The sequence below is a fragment of the Cebidichthys violaceus genome, unplaced genomic scaffold (genome assembly GCF_023349555.1).
Source record: "Cebidichthys violaceus isolate CVI_PGR_0920_01 unplaced genomic scaffold, fCebVio1.0.p SCAF_7, whole genome shotgun sequence".
Classification (NCBI taxonomy): domain Eukaryota; kingdom Metazoa; phylum Chordata; class Actinopteri; order Perciformes; family Stichaeidae; genus Cebidichthys; species Cebidichthys violaceus.
Window position 1 is genome coordinate 18,328,990 of NW_027176927.1, and position 24,092 is coordinate 18,353,081.

General features: G+C 45.8%; 1 protein-coding gene across 4 annotated transcripts in view; it reads left to right on the forward strand.

Annotated features, from left to right (window-relative positions):
* The window catches only part of ascc3 (activating signal cointegrator 1 complex subunit 3), a 135,056-nt gene that overhangs the window by 50,565 nt on the left and 60,399 nt on the right, over window positions 1-24,092 (forward strand). For all 4 annotated transcript variants that reach the window (XR_011105313.1, XM_068735146.1, XM_068735148.1 and 1 more), the window contains exons 9-11: window positions 767-970; window positions 6,292-6,432; window positions 19,274-19,438. Coding sequence is in view for 3 of the 4 variants with exons in the window: in XM_068735146.1 (XP_068591247.1) it covers window positions 767-970; window positions 6,292-6,432; window positions 19,274-19,438 (510 nt within the window). In the remaining variant the exon portion in view is untranslated. The remainder of the gene's footprint in view (window positions 1-766; window positions 971-6,291; window positions 6,433-19,273; window positions 19,439-24,092) is intronic.

Genomic DNA, 24,092 nt, shown 5'->3' on the forward strand with positions numbered 1-24,092 from the left:
CCATAGTGAAGGCAGGCAGCAGGCAGCTTGAGTGACAGCTGATCCCACCACACACGTTTCCTTCCTTCCTTCCTCCTGCTGCTCCTCTTTCTGTGCAGTCACTTCATACGTGGTGACACAATCTGTAAGTGATCGCCTGGCTGTGTTTCATGTCGGCACACCTGCAGTGTGTTTCTGTCACCAGTGGGCGGCTCACTACTGGTGAGTAGTTCAGAGAGGGGCCGCTCAGACGTTTAGCAGGACTGGAGCACAGCGTGGAGGTGAACGCGGTGCTGTCGGACATCGATGAATGATCGCGATATTAATATTGATCATTTTTCTGTAATGCTGCAGCCCTTGTTCACAGCGATTAAATGTTTTCATTTTCTCTATTGCGGTGGTGAACACGTCGTTCAAAGTTGGCCCCTCCTCCCCGGCTCTGCGACGCCAGAAGCCACGCCCCCTGTCTGCCGCCGGGCTGTTTGTGAATAAGCTTTGTGTTCTTGGCGTTTCGCTCCACTATCTCTGCGTTATTTTGGGGCCGTGTGCCATTTTTGTAGTCTTCTCTTGGAGGCGTGTATGTATAGTTTTTTTTCTTTATTACTTTGTTCTACTTTCGTTTAGGTGTGCTTTGTCAACGTGTGTCTACGTTTTTATGCAATGTATTTTGGCTCTATTTGTGATATCACAAATATATAGATATATTGCATACAAATAACCTTGATTACTGCAGGACATTCATTACAGGTCTTTGTATGATGAGTATGTTGCAATGATGCGTTAACAGATCGCCCAGCTGGTGTTCAAGGGGATGAAGCGTCTGAACAGGATCCAGTCCCTGGTCTTTGAGACGGCCTACAACACCAACGAGAACCTTCTCATCTGCGCTCCAACTGGCGCCGGCAAGACCAACATCGCCATGCTGACGGTCCTTCACGAGATCCACCAGCACCTGCAGCCCGGGGGCGTCATCAAGAAGGATGAGTTCAAGGTGTGATGCTCACAAACATACAACACTGCTGCTTTCACCCCACTGACTGTGACATGTCTGTGTGACATGTCTGTGTGGGAAGTCTATGGATGTCTGCAGTAAGTGCTTCATATTCCCAGTGTCTCAACACGCCTCATGGAGACTAAGCATGCCCCCAGCTGGGACTCACACCCCCCATGCAGAGATCCAGATCTGATCTTTGGAGCTTTGAATGCTGGGATTTCAGGCAGCTTTGTCGTAGTTTAAATTCAAGGAGAGCTGGATTTACTTGATGTTTCCTCCATGAGGAAGTGTTCTGCTGATTAGTGCACTGTGTACATATTTTAAGTTCTTGTCTGCAGTTAGTAGTGTCCTTAGAAGATCCTCAGAATCCAGATTGTGGCCAATTCAGGCATTTGAATGGATGAGTATTGGCTTTATAAAACCTGATCCTGATTTATTAGACTTAAACTAAATGTCTCCTAAAACACGGGAACTGCTAGAGACGTCTAGACAGCCAACCTAAACAATGGAAATGTCCCACTACAAAGACAAGCACCAGTGTTTGAGAAGCTATTAGACACGGACTGAACGTCACTGTGAACATGGAACATTGAATCTCTTAATCCTTTAATGTATGCTTGAGGAAGTCTTCCCTTCAGTCACTACATTCACCTTCCTCCGTTCGGTGCTTGATTCAGGCGTTCTTCAATAGATGGTTATCGGCTTCAGAACGTCTGAACTATTGGTGACTTTAATATCTCCTGACATGCAGGGAAATGAAATACGGTGGCCATTTTCTCACTGAGGATTTGAATGGTGACAGAGATATCTGTCGATCGTGTTGTGAACCGTACGCTCAGGCCGATATGTTGCTTTGAGCTTAGTGTGTGTCAATGTGTGTGTCAATGTGACGTCAATGTGAAGTGTTCATTATTTAGAGCTTTCTGCTCACCTCTGGATGCAGCTCTTCCTTGGTGAAGCCTCATAACAATCATGCAAAGAGGTTGTTGCTCCAGGTTTCCCAGATGGCTGAGTGCCGGTTAAGTGTGTGTGTGTGTGTGTGTGTGTGTGTGTGTGTGTGTGTGTGTGAGGTACTTCTAGACATCTGATGTCAGAGAACAGCATCATAGAGGCCAGATAGCCTTCATAGCTACACATTTACATGTTACTGTTGGCTACAGTTGCACCAGCGGTCTCAGATATCGTGCTTGTGATGGGTTTCGTTAGGACTGTAAGACTTTAGGTGCTGCTTATTGCCATCAATACCTAACGATACTCTGACTCTATCGAGGCAACCGATCCTTCCTCTTCCTCTCTCTTTCTCTTCCTCAAAGACATGGTGGCATACTGTTAACTGATGAGAAAGAGGCTTTTATTGTGTTCCATGTACACCGTTGGAAATGGACCAGCCTTCTCCTCCAGATGGAGGCTCATGTGTTGACGTAGTCATGCGACGCTAAAGGATGAATCTTCATCAGTTTGTTTTATCTTCAGGCATACTGAGAACAGCAAATGCTCAACAAATGACTGCTGCAGGAGTTCTGGCCAATCAGGGTCCTGTACCAGTTTAAGACTGCTTCTACCGGTCCCTAGGTTCAAAGAATGACACGACAACATGCCGCTCAGCACCGAGTTATGAAAGAGACCTGAAGTTCTGCGTCTGGTTGACCGACATTGTGCAGGAGCACCACACCCGTCCAGTGAGAGCTTTGTCTGAACGACGCCTCTGCTCCTCTCCACCGTTTGATAAAGCACCACAAAACAAAACCTCAACATATCATGTTGAATGCCAGGAGTCCAAGGACCCCCAAACAGATAGAGAGATGGAGCAGAAACGTTTACATGACGTTTACAGAATGTGGTTTACACTTGACATAGAGCAGCATAACGCATGTATGCTCATGTTCTGTAGCGTCACACGATGTTCTGTAGCGTCACACGGTGTTCTGTAGCACCACACGATGTTCTGTAGCGTCACACGGTGTTCTGTAGCACCACACGATGTTCTGTAGCGTCACACGATGTTCTGTAGCATCACACGGTGTTCTGTAGCGTGTTCTGTAGCGCCACACAGTGTTCTGTAGCGTCACACGATGTTCTGTAGTGTCACACGGCGTTCTGTAGCGTGTTCTGTAGCGTCACACGGTGTTCTGTAGCGTCACACGATGTTCTGTAGCATCACACGGTGTTCTGTAGCGTGTTCTGTAGCACCACACGATGTTCTGTAGCGTCACACGATGTTCTGTAGCGTCACACGGTGTTCTGTAGCACCACACGATGTTCTGTAGCGTCACACGGTGTTCTGTAGCACCACACGATGTTCTGTAGCGTCACACGATGTTCTGTAGCATCACACGGTGTTCTGTAGCGTGTTCTGTAGCGCCACACAGTGTTCTGTAGCGTCACACGGTGTTCTGTAGCGTGTTCTGTAGCGTCACACGGTGTTCTGTAGCGTCACACGGCGTTCTGTAGCGTGTTCTGTAGCGTCACACGGTGTTCTGTAGCGTCACACGGTGTTTTGTAGCGTGTTCTGTAGCGTCACACGGCGTTCTGTAGCGCCACACAGTGTTCTGTAGCGTCACACGCCGTTCTGTAGCGTCACACGGTGTTCTGTAGCGTGTTCTGTAGCGTCACACGGTGTTCTGTAGCGTGTTCTGTAGCGTCACACGGCGTTCTGTAGCGTGTTCTGTAGCGTCACACGGTGTTCTGTAGCGTGTTCTGTAGCGTCACACGGCGTTCTGTAGCGTCACACGGCGTTCTGTAGCGTGTTCTGTAGCGTCACACGGCGTTCTGTAGCGTGTTCTGTAGCGTCACACGGCGTTCTGTAGCGTGTTCTGTAGCGTCACACGGCGTTCTGTAGCGTGTTCTGTAGCGTCACACGGCGTTCTGTAGCGTGTTCTGTAGCGTCACACGGTGTTCTCTAGCGCGTTCTGTACCGTCACACGGTGTTCTGTAGCGTGTTCTGTAGCGTCACACGGCGTTCTGTAGCGTGTTCTGTAGCGTCACGCGGCGTTCTGTAGCGTCACACGATGTTCTGTAGCGTGTTCTGTAGCGTCACACGGCGTTCTGTAGCGTGTTCTGTAGCGTCACACGCCGTTCTGTAGCGTGTTCTGTAGCGTCACACGGCGTTCTGTAGCGTCACACGATGTTCTGTAGCGTGTTCTGTAGCGTCACACGGTGTTCTGTAGCGTGTTCTGTAGCGTCACACGGTGTTCTGTAGCGTCACACGGCGTTCTGTAGCGTGTTCTGTAGCGTCACACGGTGTTCTGTAGCGTCACACGGTGTTTTGTAGCGTGTTCTGTAGCGTCACACGGCGTTCTGTAGCGCCACACAGTGTTCTGTAGCGTCACACGCCGTTCTGTAGCGTCACACGGTGTTCTGTAGCGTCACACGGTGTTCTGTAGCGTGTTCTGTAGCGTCACACGGCGTTCTGTAGCGTGTTCTGTAGCGTCACACGGCGTTCTGTAGCGTGTTCTGTAGCGTCACACGGCGTTCTGTAGCGTCACACGGCGTTCTGTAGCGTGTTCTGTAGCGTCACACGGCGTTCTGTAGCGTGTTCTGTAGCGTCACACGGCGTTCTGTAGCGTGTTCTGTAGCGTCACACGGCGTTCTGTAGCGTGTTCTGTAGCGTCACACGGCGTTCTCTAGCGCGTTCTGTACCGTCACACGGTGTTCTGTAGCGTCACACGGCGTTCTGTAGCGTGTTCTGTAGCGTCACGCGGCGTTCTGTAGCGTCACACGATGTTCTGTAGCGTGTTCTGTAGCGTCACACGGCGTTCTGTAGCGTGTTCTGTAGCGTCACACGCCGTTCTGTAGCGTGTTCTGTAGCGTCACACGGCGTTCTGTAGCGTCACACGATGTTCTGTAGCGTGTTCTGTAGCGTCACACGGTGTTCTGTAGCGTGTTCTGTAGCGTCACACGGTGTTCTGTAGCGTCACACGGCGTTCTGTAGCGTGTTCTGTAGCGTCACACGGTGTTCTGTAGCGTCACACGGTGTTTTGTAGCGTGTTCTGTAGCGTCACACGGCGTTCTGTAGCGCCACACAGTGTTCTGTAGCGTCACACGCCGTTCTGTAGCGTCACACGGTGTTCTGTAGCGTGTTCTGTAGCGTCACACGGTGTTCTGTAGCGTGTTCTGTAGCGTCACACGGCGTTCTGTAGCGTGTTCTGTAGCGTCACACGGCGTTCTGTAGCGTGTTCTGTAGCGTCACACGGCGTTCTGTAGCGTGTTCTGTAGCGTCACACGGCGTTCTGTAGCGCGTTCTGTAGCGTCACACGGCGTTCTCTAGCGCGTTCTGTAGCGTCACACGGCGTTCTGTAGCGTGTTCTGTAGCGTCACACGGCGTTCTGTAGCGTGTTCTGTAGCGTCACGCGGCGTTCTGTAGCGTCACACGATGTTCTGTAGCGTGTTCTGTAGCGTCACACGGCGTTCTGTAGCGTGTTCTGTAGCGTCACACGCCGTTCTGTAGCGTGTTCTGTAGCGTCACACGGCGTTCTGTAGCGTCACACGATGTTCTGTAGCGTGTTCTGTAGCGTCACACGGTGTTCTGTAGCGTGTTCTGTAGCGTCACACGATGTTCTGTAGCGTCACACGGTGTTCTGGTCGTTCTCGTCCACGCAGACCAGAGTCCCGCCTCACCCCCGACGTGACGGAGGATTCATCCGTTCATCGCTGCTTGCAGCTTTAATTACAGAGACAGCTTTCACAATGAGTGTTGTTAACAAGTTTATCTTGAATACTTGATCCTGAAAAACAATAGATGAAAGTGGACAAAATTAAATACAGCAAGAATTGGTAAATATAATCTTCAATATATGCACAAAAAGTCAGCTATTGGCAGGTTAGTCTAAAAATATTAGTACGCCTTCATAAAGCCATCGTGTCAAATCCTAACACACACTTCGATAAATAATTCAGACATCCAAAAGGCTTTGTTTTCTTTCATGAAGGCTTACACACACACACACACACACACACACACACACACACACACACACACACACACACATCCGCTCACACACACACACACACACACACACACACATCCGCTCACACACACACACATCCGCTCACACAGCGCTGCACAGTTTCAGCTCGTGACTATAGACACTTTTCATACATCACTATAGACTTTACTCATCATTTTTCTCAATAAGTTGTGGTTTGTGCTGGTTGCCAGGTAACAAATGATCCCGCCTCTGTTTGCTTATTTATCACCATGGTGTCCTTCCAGTCCTGGTCTCCTGTAGGCCTCCACCACCATCCACTACCATCCACCACCCCACTCCACCCTCTCTGTTCTCTGTCCTACGTGTTCATCTGCGTCCTTCTCCCTGTAGATCATATATGTGGCTCCTATGAAGGCCTTGGCAGCTGAGATGACGAACTACTTCAGTAAGCGATTGGAGCCACTGGGCATCACTGTTAAAGAACTCACTGGAGACATGCAGCTAACCAAAGGAGAGATCCTACGAACACAGGTACGCACACACACACACACACACACACACACACACACACACACACACACACACACACACACACACACTCGCTCACACTAAACATCGTTCAAACCAATGGTTCCCTCTGCTGCACACACATGTTCTCTAGCACCCCCAAGTGGATTTGATTGTGACATTTATTGGAGAAATTCCATCAAGTATTCTCCAAAATGCATCAGTCACAATTCTGCCAAGAGTTACTCAACCAGATGTCTTTTTAATAGTGATCAACTGCTTTCAAATAGAGAAGAAATGATGAAAGCGGCTGCTTTTAAATAATCACTCTGCTGTTCCTTCAGTTGTTTAGTTCAATATCACAAATACTTTGCAATACAATTACACTCAGGATAACCAGGATGACAAAAATGTAGTTAGATTGAGAACCCAGGTGTCACCCAGTAGACCATGGAACCCTGGAAGGAGAGTTCACTACACCAACACACAGGAGCAAAGCTCAGGCACAGGGACCTGCGGTGAGGACGCGTGAGGACGCGTGAGGACGCGTGAGGACGCGTGAGGACACGTGAGGACGCGGTGAGGACGCGGTGAGGACGCGGTGAGGACGCGGGGAGGACCCGGTGAAGACGTGGGGAAGACCCGGTGAGGACCTGGTGAGGATGCGGTTTGGACAATGAGCCGTGCGTGGTGGTGGTGGTGTGCTACAGCAGAAGTTTGCGGTCTGCCGTACAGGTGGAGGACATCTTGTACTGTTCAGACTGCATGAGGATTTTCTGGAGCACTTGAACAGTGAAACACATTTTGGATGAGCCAGTTTTAGATCACATATCAACCCCAGAAGCACGAGAAGGCTGCTGAAGTAAGTCTACGCTACACATCGGCTCCTGCTGCGACTATGCACATGTCTTTTCATTAAGCCCTTCTCCCAAATGACCATCACTGCCATGGTGAGCTGCCTCAGTCCCTCTGTATGTTCTGCAAAAAGATATAGAACACACTAAACAAAGTATCGCTGATACTGTCACGTTCTGATCCAATCTACCTCTGGGACGCCTCACCTTTATCCCAATACAAAAGCTCTTCCACTGCGTCCCATGAATGTTGTTAATAATAAGACGCTGCGCTGCACTGCTGAAGCACCTGGAAGCTGAAATGAAGAAGTGGTAGAACTGGAGGTTCATTACATTAAGACATTATGAGGTGAACTTGAGGAACTAGAAAAGCTGGAAGCCAAACTGTAATACTATCAAAGCTCCTTCAGGAAATACTGAACGTTCAAATGCATCGAACTGCACAAGTAAAAAAAAAGGCTTACAATACAAGGATGATGTTGTGACATTTGAATGGTTTCTGCAGCTGGATGCAGAACTAATAGTAGACCCAAAAAGTACAGAAGGAGAATTATTAAGCCCCTTTTACTTCAGTGACTTAGCTTTTCAAAATTAGCTTTCATTTTGAAAATCCAGCCTGGAGACAGCGATGCCAGTTATAATGTCCTCTGAGACAGATTACCCCCCCCCCCCCCCCCCGTTTTGAATATGCTAAATTATGATGATACAGATTTTAGGGAGCTGGATCCCTGTTTCTTGACCAAAGGAGATGCAGGACAGTGACTCAGATTCCCACTCTCTTGGACCCGGAGGAGAACCCAGCAGGAAACTCAACACCCACTGCGCTGTGTTTGCGGTCTGGTCAGATTGGCCGGATCTGAATGATTTTAGTGTCCCTGGAGAAGGAGCAGCCTGACCCTCGAACTGTGACCCCCTCATCTCCGTCAAGGCAACAGCCACATACGGTGGACACGGTTACCTGCAAACATCTACAGGTATCCAGCCATCTGGACCTACACCATGATCAGCAACCACCACTCTGGGGTAAAACTTCAGGGGAACCTGCATGTCTTCCCGATGCTGATCATTGTGTCTCTAACTCCTTCCTCAAGGACCCTGCACTCAAAGAGGACATTGTCTCGTTCACAATGAAAGCCAGACTACAAGTCCTTTCCACCAGACCTTTAAAGTTCACCCTCCCAAATCACATGTACGGATGTTCCTTTCTCTGTCGGACATTTCCAACACACATTATTGTTCAACGAGCCCATCGTGGAGCTCAGGAGGAGTCAAACCTCTGTATTAACTCATGCTGACTGACTTGTGTTTTTAACATTACACACCAGCTCATTCTGCCAAATAATCCTCTGGTTTTTACAGATATCTTCCCTGTGAGGTGAAATTCTACTCTTTAAAATCAATTCCTGAATAATTCAAAGCCCAGATAAAGAAGTGAAGAGAGGGAACACATCTCCACTGTGTTTAGTACAGGAACAAGCACAAGCTGTCTGTGGTGCTGGTCTCTAGTTAGTGATGGATCAGTGTCAGTGATGCAGGTCACACACTGTCTGTGGTGCTGGTCTCTAGTTAGTGATGGATCAGTGTCAGTGATGCAGGTCACACGCTGTCTGTGGTGCTGGTCTCTAGTTAGTGATGGATCAGTGTCAGTGATGCAGGTCACACGCTGTCTGTGGTGCTGGTCTCTAGTTAGTGATGGATCAGTGTCAGTGATGCAGGTCACACACTGTCTGTGGTGCTGGTCTCTAGTTAGTGATGGATCAGTGTCAGTGATGCAGGTCACACACTGTCTGTGGTGCTGGTCTCTAGTTAGTGATGGATCAGTGTCTCTGATGCAGGTCACACACTGTCTGTGGAGCTGGTCTCTAGTTAGTGATGGATCAGTGTCTCTGATGCAGGTCACACGCTGTCTGTGGAGCTGGTCTCTAGTTAGTGATGGATCAGTGTCAGTGATGCAGGTCACACACTGTCTGTGGAGCTGGTCTCTAGTTAGTGATGGATCAGTGTCTGATGCAGGTCACATGCTGTCTGTGGTGCTGGTCTCTAGTTAGTGATGGATCAGTGTCAGTGATGCAGGTCACACGCTGTCTGTGGTGCTGGTCTCTAGTTAGTGATGGATCAGTGTCTCTGATGCAGGTCACATGCTGTCTGTGGTGCTGGTCTCTAGTTAGTGATGGATCAGTGTCTCTGATGCAGGTCACACGCTGTCTGTGGTGCTGGTCTCTAGTTAGTGATGGATCAATGTCTCTGATGCAGGTCACACACTGTCTGTGGAGCTGGTCTCTAGTTAGTGATGGATCAGTGTCTCTGATGCAGGTCACACACTGTCTGTGGAGCTGGTCTCTAGTTAGTGATGGATCAGTGTCAGTGATGCAGGTCACACGCTGTCTGTGGTGCTGGTCTCTAGTTAGTGATGGAAACGTGTCATTTCCTTTTGCCAGTAGGTGGCGCTATGACTGTGAAACATGTTCCATGCCTGAAGGAGCATCATGCACTAGACATTTGGGGCAGATTAGATAACGTACCTTGGAGTTCCAACAGCTTCCTCTTGGTGCAAAATGGCCGCCACCCCACGTCAAGGTCCTTCCATGAAAACTCATCATTTTCATAACTTTTTATCACTAAGGTCTTAAGAGCATCCTGACCAAATTTGAAGTTGATCGCATAAATTCTGTAGGAGGAGTTCGTTGAAACACCTGAAAAACTGAAGAATGCCTAACAATTTCAAATTTCGTGATGCTAGGCCAAATGGTTTGCAAGTTATGTATATTGATGCCACATCCCTATGAAGTTCATTGGTGCATTTCTTCTAAACACAGCTTTTGAGAATCCATGATGACCCAATAATGATACACAGAACATTTGGCAGCAGTCGGACCCAGCGTTCAAGAGGAGTTCACAAAAATGTTTTTCACAAAATAAAAAATGGTGGAAAAAAGTAGGCGGAGCCTAATGATCACCTGGTCATTTTTGTAGAGCAGACGGAGCTGGACATATGTGTTGAATTTCACATCAATTGGTTTATGGGGCGAGGGGCGTGGCCTTTCTTAAAATCATCTCTAGGGGGCGCTATAGAGACATTTACTTCAAACCCAAACAAGAGATAACATATCCAAGTTTTCACCATCGTGATTTGCACGCCATCTTTGGTGAGATTTTGAGTCTGATAAAGCCCCAAAAAGCCAATTCATCGTGATGTATGAGTCGCTCTCTGCTACACCTTCACGCGTTACAGAATAGATCAGTTATTCATTGTCCCTGGTGTGGGGCGTTAGTTAACCGTCCTGAGCTCTGATCCTATTCAATCTGTTGAGCCGGTGAGGGTTGAATGAGGGCGACAGCAGCAGGAGCTCCTTGTGTTCTACATGTACACTAGCTTTAATCAATACTAATCCATCAATACATGCTGCAGAGCCTCAAGTCAAAGGCACACTAACCTCTGCCTGTCCACGGTGTGTTGGCATGTAACTGAAATTGGATGATAGTAATCACACTACTGCTGACTCTCCCACCACAATTTGACCACAATAAACACAGTCCGGCCTGATTTTAGACTTCAACTGGTCTGGTCCTACGTTGTGTAGAATCACAGACTTATGTATTTATCAGTCAGTCGAGGTTCACAGCAGCACTTGTGTGTACACTTAGTAGTAGTTACCATGGTTACAGTGTAGTAGTGGTTCTGCTAGTATGAGAACCAGGCGAGAGGAACAACATGTGCTTCTGCATTTTCTTTGACCATCAACGGATTGAAGTGTCACAGCACCGCTGCACATCACGCTCTCATCAGTCATTCAGTTATTTAGTTACTTTGTTTTTTAGGATTGTCACGATTGCGGCTCAAAATCCAAAATCAATCTAAATGAGCTTTTTGATTTCAACCTTCTTCTTTTCTTCTACTTGTGTGCGTCACAGAAAAGAGAAGAAGACGACACAGCGTTGGTTCAAAGCGTATATTTTATATATATATATAAAAATATATACGTATATAAATATATATTTATATATATTTATATATATATATAAATATATATTTATATATATTTATATATATATATAAATATATATTTATATATATTTATATATATATTTATATATGTATATAAATACAGTACGTTATCTAATCTGCCCCAAATGTCTAGTGCATGATGCTCCTTCAGGCCTGAACACATGTCAATGGAACATGTTTCATAGTCATAGCGCCACCTACTGGCAAAAGGAAATGACACGTTTCCATCACTAACTAGAGACCAGCACCACAGACAGCGTGTGACCTGCATCAGAGACACTGATCCATCACTAACTAGAGACCAGCACCACAGACAGCGTGTGACCTGCATCAGAGACATTGATCCATCACTAACTAGAGACCAGCACCACAGACAGTGTGTGACCTTCATCAGAGACACTGATCCATCACTAACTAGAGACCAGCACCACAGACAGTGTGTGACCTGCATCAGAGACACTGATCCATCACTAACTAGAGACCAGCACCACAGACAGTGTGTGACCTGCATCAGAGACACTGATCCATCACTAACTAGAGACCAGCACCACAGACAGTGTGTGACCTGCATCACTGACACTGATCCATCAAACACATCTACACTGTGAAACACATCTACACTGTGATGATAGATTGCTCACTAAACAAAGGAGAACATCCTACAAACCTATTCCAGTATGTGGGCCAGGTAGGAACGTCCAACCCCCCTTTAACAGTGTGACCTCTTTGTTCAGGAGATTCATTGAAGTCATTTATATATAAAGTATTGAACGGGTCGGTCAGGTAATGATGTACTGAACACATCTTTTGTATCCGGGATATTTTAAATCTGAAATGTGTTGAAGTATCTCCTGCATGGAGTACCGTATATCATGATAGCTTTTAGCTTAGCGGTGCAGTGTGTCCACAGTGTAGACTGTTTGTCAGGGAACAAGAGCCACCAGTCATCAAGACTCACCTCCGAGACTCAATCAGCCCCCCCCCCCCCCCAAAACAGGAAAAAAAAGACACTAATAACAACCTAGCAACTTTCCCTAACCCCCGCATGCCGGAGATACCGTCACTGCTGCAGGAGGAGGATGGATTAATTACAGCGAGGCCACAGAAAGCTGCAGGTTGAGCACTTTAGAGAGAGAACCTGGCTCCTCCAGCTCAGACCTACATCCTGCCTGGAAGACTGAACCATCACACTGAGGAGGATGGGGAAACATGCATATCTGTTAAATCCAAAAGAGTTGGATTTGAGAGATTGCACAGCTTAGAGCCAAAGTTTTTAAGCCTTGTGGGACTTGTGAATAGAGAAAAGGAAAGGTTGGGGTTTGCTGTGTGTGTGTGTGTGTGTGTGTGTGTGTGTGTGGGGGGGGGGGGGGGGGGGGGGGTTCATTTCTATGAAATGAGGCCAATTCCAGCTAATCTGAAGGTGTATTAAAGTTGCATTTCTATCAGGTCATGAAGAGCTTTCACAAAGAGAATGATTAGTCAGATTCTCTGCAGCTCTGCAGCACTCTGCTGTGGTTCACTTGAAGCGCTCCGCTTTGTGTCGGTACATTTACACAAAGTGCTTGAGTGAAAGGGGCCGTCCACATTTAACAGGCGCAGTGATGCCACACACTGTAACCTTGGTTGTCTTCTGCCTCTCCTCGAGGTCCTCGCTGCTTCTTTCATCGGGCTCTTTGATGTGTCTGGTAGAGGGGGGGTTCTGGCCTCACGCCTCTTTTAAAGTCCACGAGGAAGAGAAGGAGTCCTGAAGCCTGCTGTTAGGCTGACACGTCGTCCTGTGGCCTTCGTCGGGGTCGTTGACCCTAACCCTACCGACGGAGTATTCACACACGTGCTCCTGATGGAGTTTAGTACATGAGAGCGTTGTTTAGACCAATCAGAAAGCCAAGGCGTGTGTCTCATGATAGGACTGTATCTATACATTACAGTCATTTAGCACCTTACAATGAGTCTTTAATCTATAAGGAGTTACTTCAGACTCTCAGTACGTTTTAATAGCATTTCATAGAAAATGTACTTATTGTGTAGAACAGAATTATTATGTAAATGGGTGAATTCAAAAGGCACTAGAGCAGCTCCATGTGAACGTGCACAGTACACACAATCTGCTGTCATCACGTTGACTGTTGCGTAGATCCGTACAGTAAGTGAGGCGCTGCAACACGCTGCCATACATTCTGTAACTGCTGCTCTCTAACCTGTTAAAAACACCTTGTGTTTTTAGTTTTATAAAAGAACAAACGTTAAAAAGTGTAACCATGAAGTTGTGTCTCTTAGCAGTCATTTTTAAATGTGCGCGTCAGCTATGAATAATGTGATTTAAGCAGCTTTGCTAAATGTTTCCCGTTTGTGGGCAGTTTTGTCAGCCGTCGATGGTCAGGGAGTTGGAAGAGCTCCTGAATCTATTTGGCAGTGAGTTGAGTCTTTATGTTAATCTTACTGCTTCCCACAATTAGGGGTGTGGGATGTGATGACATTAGATCGTAAGAGATTAAAATGTCTCCACATTCTGTCAGTTGCAGCGTCGCTGCTGAACGGTTAGCGTCGCTGCTGTATGAAGATCTCCACTATCTCTACTTAAAGCAGAGTCTGGGATGATCCAACTCCCCCAGACGTCACCACCGGTTAGGTTCTCCACACATGGAGCAGAGGAGAGACTAATGTGAAGATAACGGTGACGGCGGTTCAATCCCCGGCTTCACTAGTTCATGTCCATGTGTCCTTTGGCAAGACACTTAACTCCAGATTGCTCCCATAGCTGTGCCTATGATGTGTGAATGTTGTATGAATGTTAGATAGTCCTGATGGGCAGGTGGCACCTAGCATGGTAGCCCTGTCATCAGTGTATGAATGGGTGAATGATGACATGTAGTGTTAAAGAGCTTTGAGCGGTCAGAAGTCCGTTTACCATTTACAAACTGGGCTCTGCAGTGAACCTGCTAACGTGTTCATGGACTCAGTGTTGTGTTTTTAGTGGAGCTACCCAGAAAGTATTCACTGCTCTCACTTCAAAAACTGACTTTGAAAGTCTTCACTGCTTGTGGCCAGCTGGTGATTTGGTATCTTTGGCGGTGTGTCCTCTGATTGTTCTTGGTACGCCATCACATCGTCATTTAGTTTGAATGAAAACTCAGCTGCTGGCATTCGTCCCGGCGTTCTTCACCGTTATGGAGAACAGGAGTACCGGACCAGCCGGCTTTAATACATGTCTTCTGTTTAAAGACGCTCTTCACCGTTATGGAGAACAGGAGTACCGGACCAGCCGGCTTTAATACATGTCTTCTGTTTAAAGACGTTCTTCACCGTTATGGAGAACAGGAGTACCGGACCAGCCGGCTTTAATACATGTCTTCTGTTTAAAGACGCTCTTGACCGTTATGGAGAACAGGAGTACCGGACCAGCCGGCTTTAATACATATCTTCTGTTTAAAGACGCTCTTCACCGTTATGGAGAACAGGAGTACCGGACCAGCCGGCTTTCATACATGTCTTCTGTTTAAAGACGTTCTTCACCGTTATGGAGAACAGGAGTACCGGACCAGCCGGCTTTAATACATGTCTTCTGTTTAAAGACGTTCTTCACCGTTATGGAGAACAGGAGTACTGGACCAGCCGGCTTTAATACATATCTTCTGTTTAAAGACGTTCTTCACAGTTATGGAGAACAGGAGTACTGGACCAGCCGGCTTTCATACATGTCTTCTGTTTAAAGACGCTCTCATGTGTGCTTGTGGAGAGGGCTTCATGTGAACCGTGAAAAGTACATTTTTTAAAGAAATTAGGAGAAAGTCATGTGTTGTAATGTAGCAGGGCTCTACTATCAGTCTGGTTCTGATCCGGCCTGAAATCAAAGAGTGATTTGAGGGTGTTCCCATGTCGCCCACCTCTACCCACGATGTGGTTTAGTGCTGCTAACAAACCCATTAATGATGATGTAACGTTAGACGTGTGAATATGAACCCATAAGGGGTCACCACTACCACCGTCTCTGTGGAGGTCCTTACAGAGGTAGTGAGTGTTGGGAACGAGTAGTTTAACATGTTGATTGGAGAGAAACGTTGATTTAGACGTTGTGTGAGGCAGATGGCCGCCCACCCAAAGCCTGGTTCTGCTCCAGGTTTCTGTTCCTTGCTGCTGTCGCCCAGAGCTCACGGTGGCCATTGCTGGTAAAGAGTATGGTTACCGGAGATAACTTCTGTTATGATATGGAGCTATATGAATACAACTGTGAGAGTTACTTCTGTAAGACGATTTACAACAATCTCATCTGTGCATTGTCATTTCTCTGTGACGTTTCTGGCTGTGGAAGGGTTACTATAATATATATATATATATATATATATATAGTATAATATATATTATAATATATATTATATATATATATTATACTATATATATATATATATTATAATATATATATAATATATATTATATTATATAATATAATATATATATTATAATATATATATATATATATATATATATATATATATATTATAATATGTACATTATAATATATATATATATATTATACTATATATATATTGTACTATATAAAGGAAGTATTGTTTTTAATCCCACCTCTAAAGCTCTGGTTCTCTAAACAAGGAAACGTATCACTAAACCCTTTAAAATCATCAGAGACGTGTGCAGCGAGTCAAACACCTGGAAGCACAAAGCTGCACAAGAACTTCCAGTTGTGTCTTTTTATTTTCTGTTGAAAATGCCAGAAAGCTCTTACAAATGATGACAATGTGTTCATTCTTTCAGTAAATGGATCACTGATTATTGAAGGATGTTTCAAGTTGAATCCTAATAAATGTGCATCACTTCATCAGAACAGGTCACTGCTGCAGCTCTACCCGTCTGTAGTGACTTCATGTTCCTGTGTTCAAACTGAATCGTCTTCTCACACAGAAAAAAAGAGCAGTGGACGTCTCTAGTCGGGTGATTGTTGGCTGTATTCTCAGGAGCACTGAACATAAGGACACACACAGACACACACACACACACACACACACACACACGCACAGGGCTGCATTGAGAAGGTTTTCATTACAGTTTTGCCTTGACGAGCCGTTAGTTGTTCACATATCGCAATCTAGTAAATGTCTTTCTCTAACGTCCCCACTCTATCTTCCTCCCGCCCACCTCTTCCTCCCACGTCCTCTCTTCGTGGCTGCGATAGTTGCCATGGAAACAGAAAGGGTTTGGAGGGACGGTGCCATGTGGATGCCAGTTTGCGGGTGGGCGGCATCCTGGGACTTCCAGGCCCTCTTCCTTCACTGTCCAGAGAGGAAATATCAGTTAATGACATCCAAGAAGGAGCTGCCTCACAGCCAGACGGTTTCCTGTAAAGGCAGAGCGAGAGCGCCGAGCTCGTCGTTTCTCTGTGATGAGGAGTCGCACGCAGAGAAGCTGAAATAGACGATTCTGTCCTCGTAACACTGGGTTTAAAAAGAAGAGCGCTAAAGAACGAAACAAAGTTTAAAGGCAAGCCGATGAAAGGCAGCTCAACAACAGCCGCTACCTGAGTGTCAGGCTGTATTGAGCCGGTGCTCTTACTGTAAAGAGAGCGCGTCAATGCCAAGCTCATCGCTCCCGCTCCACTCATTAAATGAACATAAAAAGGAGCTTTTGCCATCTATGGTAATGTTCACTGTTCCCTTTATGTTTTAGAAGCCACCACTTGAATATGCAGAGTCCAGCAGGCGTGCCAGGGAAAGAAAAAGGAATTCATGCTCTCATGTTACTAATTTATGCTCTTGAATTACTTCATTTATGCTCTCAAGCCAAATATTGTGCACACAAACGACCAGAATGAAGCAGGAAGTATGTCCATGTATCTCCTTCCAAAGTCCGATCAGAGTGCAGTGAGTCTAAGTACTTCATTTAGATGAGAATCATGGCCCTGACAGCTGGACCAGTGAAGTCCAGTGCTCTCACTGACACCACAACGTCACGCCGTATCTATGACCAAGTCCAGGAGGGCCTAGTCCACGAGCTGTGAGGATGGACCTCTGTCCTCTCTCTGTCCTCGTGAGCCTGGAGCTCGTAGCGTGTTGAGCTCTTCATTAACTGGCCTCTGACTTGGCAGTAGCTTTCTCCCGTTACCACTGTAGTGATGCACAATGACGTGGTTCCTTCCATCTCCAGCCATGCGTTTCCTCTCATCTTCATCTACTAAGTAAAGTCCTGGTAGCTCATTAACGGACCGGGAAGCCTTTGACTTCAGCTTTCCCTCTGTGTAGTTTGACTTGGTAGGAGAGGGATCAATGAGGCGGTGATAGTCAGAGGACATGAACTCTTAACTCCAGCACGTCACCGCTGGGTGATGAGCTTCACCGTTCACCTCCGAGGTGTGAACGACAGAATCTGTCCTTCATGGGGACATTCAGGTCCAGATTGTGATCCACTTTATTGTCCCACACAGTGCAATGCTCCAGACATGAGGACAACTTAAAGCCACAGTAAAAGCAATACAACGATGGCATTGCATACACGGCATACTCTTCTAAAACACATCTGATCACGTTGAGACTGAGAATAAACAACAATGTCAAATGTTGCTATAATATATACAATATGATTTTTAACATATCCCTTTAGCTGCAGTAACGCGTGACGTTAATGCAGATCTGTGAGAAGAGATCTCCTCGTCTCTGGAGGGAGTTTTTATTGCTTACTGAAATGAATCCAACATTTGTTTTGCACGATTTTGATTTCATAAAAGCGTTGTTCTTCCTCTTTATTTAAACATAAAGTATCCAGGTTTCCACTAATAATGTAGTGATTCATTACTGAAAACAGCAGTTCTTACAGACCATTATGCTGCTTCTCTGCACAGGTTTATGAACCCATTCTCTGATTAAAGTGTCACCTTTAAGAAGCATTACCATCTTAAATGAAATGCTAAGAATCAGTGGATTTAGATGATTGATTTCAGTCCCGCTGCGATCGACAGATAAATGGGCTAAATAACACCATTCAGCCAAACAATGGCGCTTTCTCTGCACCTCCTTCTGCGTATTTGTGGGGCAATTAAGAAGGCACTTTGGCCTGTGCTCCATTTGCCAGAGCCTCCATTTAGATTAACCAGTAGTTCCAATTAGGAGCGGACGCTTCCTCTTCTGTGAGTACGCCAGCCTCTAATGGCTGGATAGATTGATTTAAATGCAAACTAGAGAGGATTTAATGAACTGCTTTTACAGAAAGGGTTTAATTGGAATGTGCACACACACACACACACACACACACACACACACACACACACACACACACACACGGACACACGGACACACACACACACACACACACACAGACAGGTTGCCAAACAGTTCACACACCATTAATTATGCATTGTGGTGTTTTTCTTTAAAAGACAGAATAAAATTTCACTAGAAAGCTAGACAGTGAGCAGAGTGGAGATGGTTTCTGTTGACGTGTTAAACAGATGAGATGTGTTGATACTGTTGAATATAATTGGTGTGAGAGGGATAACTAAACACAGCAAATACAGGAGAAGGTACACAGAATCTAATGGAAGCAGTGGATCGTAGGCTGACATTGACATACATCTGTTAACACGGTAGAACTAGTGTAAGCTAGCAGCGTGGTGAGTGGTGTTATGATGCTGCTGTGATTTAGGTGCTTCACTCTGCATCGTAATGAGCGGAGCTACGGGCCATCGGGCCTTGATGAGCCGTGGTGTGGGAGCAGGGACTGTGCTGCTGTTGCTCTGGGTTTAACGCCGCGTGTCATCCACTTAAGTGAGCGGGGAATTGTGGGGAAGATGTATCTCAGCAATGATCTCTAAAATCATCTCAATATGAAGACTGTTCGTGTAAACATCATCACACTGTTACTATTGTTAATCTATTTTTTGGACAACCTTAAGAAGGATATTCCGAGAATTTGATATTGGACCTCCATAAAGTTTGGGGATACGCGGGGGGGCGGATTATTAACCCCTAGCTCTGTTCCTCGTGTCTCCATGTGTTTCCAGATGTTGGTGACGACTCCAGAGAAGTGGGACGTCGTGACCAGGAAGAGTGTTGGAGATGTGGCTCTCTCCCAGATTGTGCGTCTCCTAATCTTGGATGAAGTTCACCTCCTCCATGAAGACCGAGGACCAGTACTGGAGAGCCTGGTGGCCCGGACCATCAGACAGGTTAGTCCTGCTCCTGAATGTGGGTGTATGTTTCTTCTTCCCCACACTGTTGTCATGTACTGGCTGTAAGTACATCGTTTACAGGATGCCGTGTATAAACATTAAGGAATTGTTTCATGGAGTAGAGAGGGAGCTCCAAACACAGGATATAGAAACTGTAATAGATGTCATCTTTTGAATGAAATGTTATTCATATGTGTTCAACATGCTGTAAACGTGTGTGTATATCAGGAGACCAGAGGAGATACTGTCAGCTTGTGTCATTATCCTTTAAACGTTTCTCTTTGTGTCTGGATTCAAAATCACATAAGATACAACGTGTCAATTGTTAAACTTTAGAATCCGACTGGAGCTTCCCCCCCGCTCTCTGTCACGTGGGGGGGGGGCACTCAGGGCTGAGCATTGTTTGACTCTTTTTTGATACAGGCCAAACAAATACCCCGGTTTCTATCAAAACAACATTTTTCCAAATTATTTCAACTATTGATCCAAAACCTAGAGCCCAACAGAAGAGTGGCAGTGATGAACAGCAGCAGGATCCCTCTGAGGTTAAGACCTGTCTCCACGAGGACCCACAGGTAGAGAAGGCTTCGTCTCTCCGGTCCACTGTTTTTGTGCCAAGTTTCACTTTTTATTCACCCTCAGTGTGACAAACAGCATTTGAAGCTCAACAAGCAGACAGAGAGAAAGAGGCTCACAGACAGCACTGCACTTCTCATCATCATCTCCCTATTGCATTCACTCTCCCACATTATCCACCAAACGTCCCCAGAGCTCTCTGTTAAACACCCGACTGAAGGCTGCAAAGTCAGACACAAAGGGAGAGTGTGTGTGTGTGTGTGTGTGTGTGAGGAACAGGGAGTTTAACGAGGCAGGGGAGAGTGAGCAATTAGTTTGACGATGGAGTTATTCGGTACGTTCAGTATATGCAGCTCGCTAGTTCAAAGAGTTGCTTGTATTTGTTCCGGGGATTATGTGCATTCGATTTATAAGTGTGTGTGTCGAGTCCTCAACACGTCATCCTAACATATCCTCATACTACCACCAGGTGGAAATATGTTGACGATGTCTTTGTCCCAGGTACTACACTTCAGTAAAAAGGTCAAATACTTGTTACTTTCTCCTTCACTACATTTCTGAGGGAGATATTGTCATTGTTTCTCCGCTGCATTGGTCTTATTCTATGTTCACAGATTTTCACCTCTCATTACTCATGCCGGATCATTTGTGTTTATGAGTGAGGGAACAGGCTTTCCTCCTTGTGCGTACATGGATGAAATGAATGAACCGCCGCTGCTGCTTTGTCTGAGGACCAAACCCTGCTGGTCTGGGTTCATAGCGTCACCCGGAGACTGCAGCTGGTGTCACTGGATGTAGCTTTCTGTAATAGAAAGGTTTCTGAAATAACTACTTCACGGTTTGTCAGGTCTGTTCAAAAGACAACAAGCACAACAACACCCTTTTGAAATGTTGCTGTCAATATCGTCAGTATAAAAAGAGGCTTTCTAGATTCATAATCTCCGAACAATCTGAGCGACATCAATACAAATGTTGGCATAAGGTAGATTTTGTTTGTATTATTTTCATAGTAATTTAATAAAAGCTAGTTTTTCATTTCTCCCCTGTATCATAGTGTTTCATGTTCTTATTTTGTCTTTTTACATTTTGTGATAACGTTGATATTTGTCGTCTTTTATTTGGAGCTTTCTGTGTTGGAGGTGCAGCGTTCCTTAGACCCTGTGTGTGTCTAGTTCTCACTGGATAGCTGACATCTTGTGTAGGGTTTTAAAAGGCACCACCCTGTCAGTCACTTAGTATTACAAAGTTGTGTTTTTTTTCTCCAGTGCCTAGTTCACCAGTAAAGTAGCAACTTGTCTTCCAGACGACACGTCGTAGACGGCATGAGTCCTGCCCCCTTTGGCTCCATGCTGCTGCAGGAACACATAATCAGTGCTCTGTCTGTGAACGGGATTTTCCCTGATGGTGACTGACAGGTGTCTGTGCAGGAACCAGCCAGGACATTTTGATGTTGGAGTGATTATGTGAATGTTGACGAGGAGGTAGAGAATGAGCCTCGGCGTGCCGTAGCTCCCTCTGACGAGCTTCTGGTGTGTTCAGTCTGTGGAAGGAAAGGAGAAGAAGCGACGCAAAGGGACTTTAGAATGCACAGACCGCCGCTGACTCATCCAGGCATCGTGCTTTGTGGATCTCATGTTGACCCTGAAAATGTCTCTATAAACGTCCACACTGTCTGTCCCTGGCACCGAGTGAGGTGACTCATCTGTACCCGGTTCATGAAAGCCTTCAGATGTGTTGTGTTATTTAGGGGATGTGTGTCTCTGTGGGATTAAGACTCCAATCCTGTTTTTGCAGAAACACATCCGTGTGCACACTTTCTGAGGCAGATACTGCTGTTTACTTCATTTAAGATTAGATCTTTTTAGATTAGATTTCTGTATTCGTCATTGCATGTTATACAACGGAACTTTGTTTGAAGAATCTGTTCTGTTTAGCAGCGTAATGACATGTAGTAAAACAGAACCTTGTGACTGAAGTGCTCATCTTTCTGAGTCTAAATGTTGAAGATGCATGGACACCAGTCGTATGCTAAAGGACTCCCAGCAGAGTGAGGAAGGCAGAGTGGAACAGAGGGATGAGCTGCTGTGCAGCGACGGAGACCTCTTGGCGGGGTTAACCACAAGGTAATTGAAAACCGGTCCGTACATGTGACCGCTGTTTACTCGGTTCACTGCCCACTTATCTGCAGGTTTAGCTGATATTACTGAAGAAGGGCTGACTGGGCTCTTTGTACACCTTAACACCTTTAGAGGTTGTGCTGCGGTGCACAAGTTTGAAGCCTTTCAACTGTCATTCTGTTTGCCAGCAGACTGCACATGCTGTCAGTGCTTAGAACACAGCTGTGATACTGGACTTAACCATTAGCATGCCAGTAAACACTGAGGCTTCAGAGGAAGCGCAGTTAAAGCACGACTCGGGCCCAATCAGAGCCGGCCCGGTGTAATGCCCTGGGCAATATTTTAGCTGGTGACCCTTGTATCACAGCCAAATCCCACCACCAGTCATTGTGTTCATACATTCACACAGACACTGCGTAGCTTCATGTCTTTGAGACCACGCTATGCAGATCACACTTCAAATAGAAACGGTATTTCACAAAATGGTTCTTTCCCAAACACCTGGATAGTGTTTCCATCTGTCCCGTACTGACTTACGGTCCATACGGGACAGACTGACATCGCTGCAGCTCTTTATTAGCTCATAGAGTGATACGTTGAACAGCACAGAAAAGGCCTATTTATTGGACGACGTAGTTATGATATTGTGGGCTTTTTGTAACAGTTTAGATCGTTTCCTCTCCCCTCGTTTGGATGGATGGTGCCACTAGCCTTCACCTATCCCTCCAAAGCCTAGGGCTGCTCTGGGTGCAAGTCCACGGGTGGATGCTGGATGATTCCTGAATGACTGAAGCTTGTGCTCTTTTACGAGGCAGCCGTGATTGACTGACTGAAATGTGTCTGAACTGAAGGGACGTCACGGCTGGACTCGGGCCCGGTAATAGACTCATTTGGGTGATGCCATCGTAAACACTGTTGCTGTTCCCAGAGACCCAACATCAGTCTGACGAGTGGCCACGCAGTTTTCATTTCACTCCTCGTCCAGTGTCACTGTCACTCACTGGGACACCATGCAGCACCTGCAGCAGCTAAATCTAAATGACAGGCTGAAAAACACTGGATCCTACGTTTCCCATGATGCAACTCAACAGCATCCTTTGTCAAGGTCTCTAGTTTTCAAGCCCAGGCTGAGAAAATAATAATGATTCAGTTATTCCAGACCTGACAACGTAGAAGAAGTACTCCTCACAACTAGTCAATGTACTCTGTGTACTGCCCTTTAAATGATTCACCTACTTTTACACTGTGAACTATGAGTTGTGCCATTAATCAAATGGAAACGAGATGTTTAATATACTGTATATCATTTAGTTTTTCTATAAAAATGATAAAACCTTTTATATGGTGAATTGTAGATATTGGATACAGCAATGCTGCATGTGTGAAAGTAATACTGCTAAGACAATTTAAGTTGATAATAGACAAACGGTCAACTGCTACTAACAATACTAATCTGAGATGAGATGGGCTTTAAAAAGTAGAGGCTGTCAGCGGAGCCGCTTGACACAGATTAGAAAGTACATGTTCCCGCTGCTGAGAGCAGAAAGTCATTGCTTGCTAAGTCATAAACAGCCTCTGAAGGAGAAGGAGGTGTGGGAAGAGGAGAATGAGTTCCACGGTGAAGGAGAGACAGAAAGGAAAGAAAGACGAGGAACAGAGGGAGGCAACAAGATGACAACCAAAGGAGGAGGAGGAGGAAAGAAAGAGGGAGGGAGGGAGATTGAAAGGCTTAATATGCAGAAGACAAGGAAGAAAAAAGACAAATGATGAGATTGATTAATACATTTTATTATTTATTATTCAGGCATTAATGCATTCATTAATGCATTCATTCCAGACCTGCGGGTTGAGACCAGGAGGTCTCCTGGAAAGAATGACCTAATTCAGCACGAATCATTTCTGTAAAGCAAAATGTTTTGCATAAAAAAGGCAAACAGTAATTTATTATTGTAAACTTT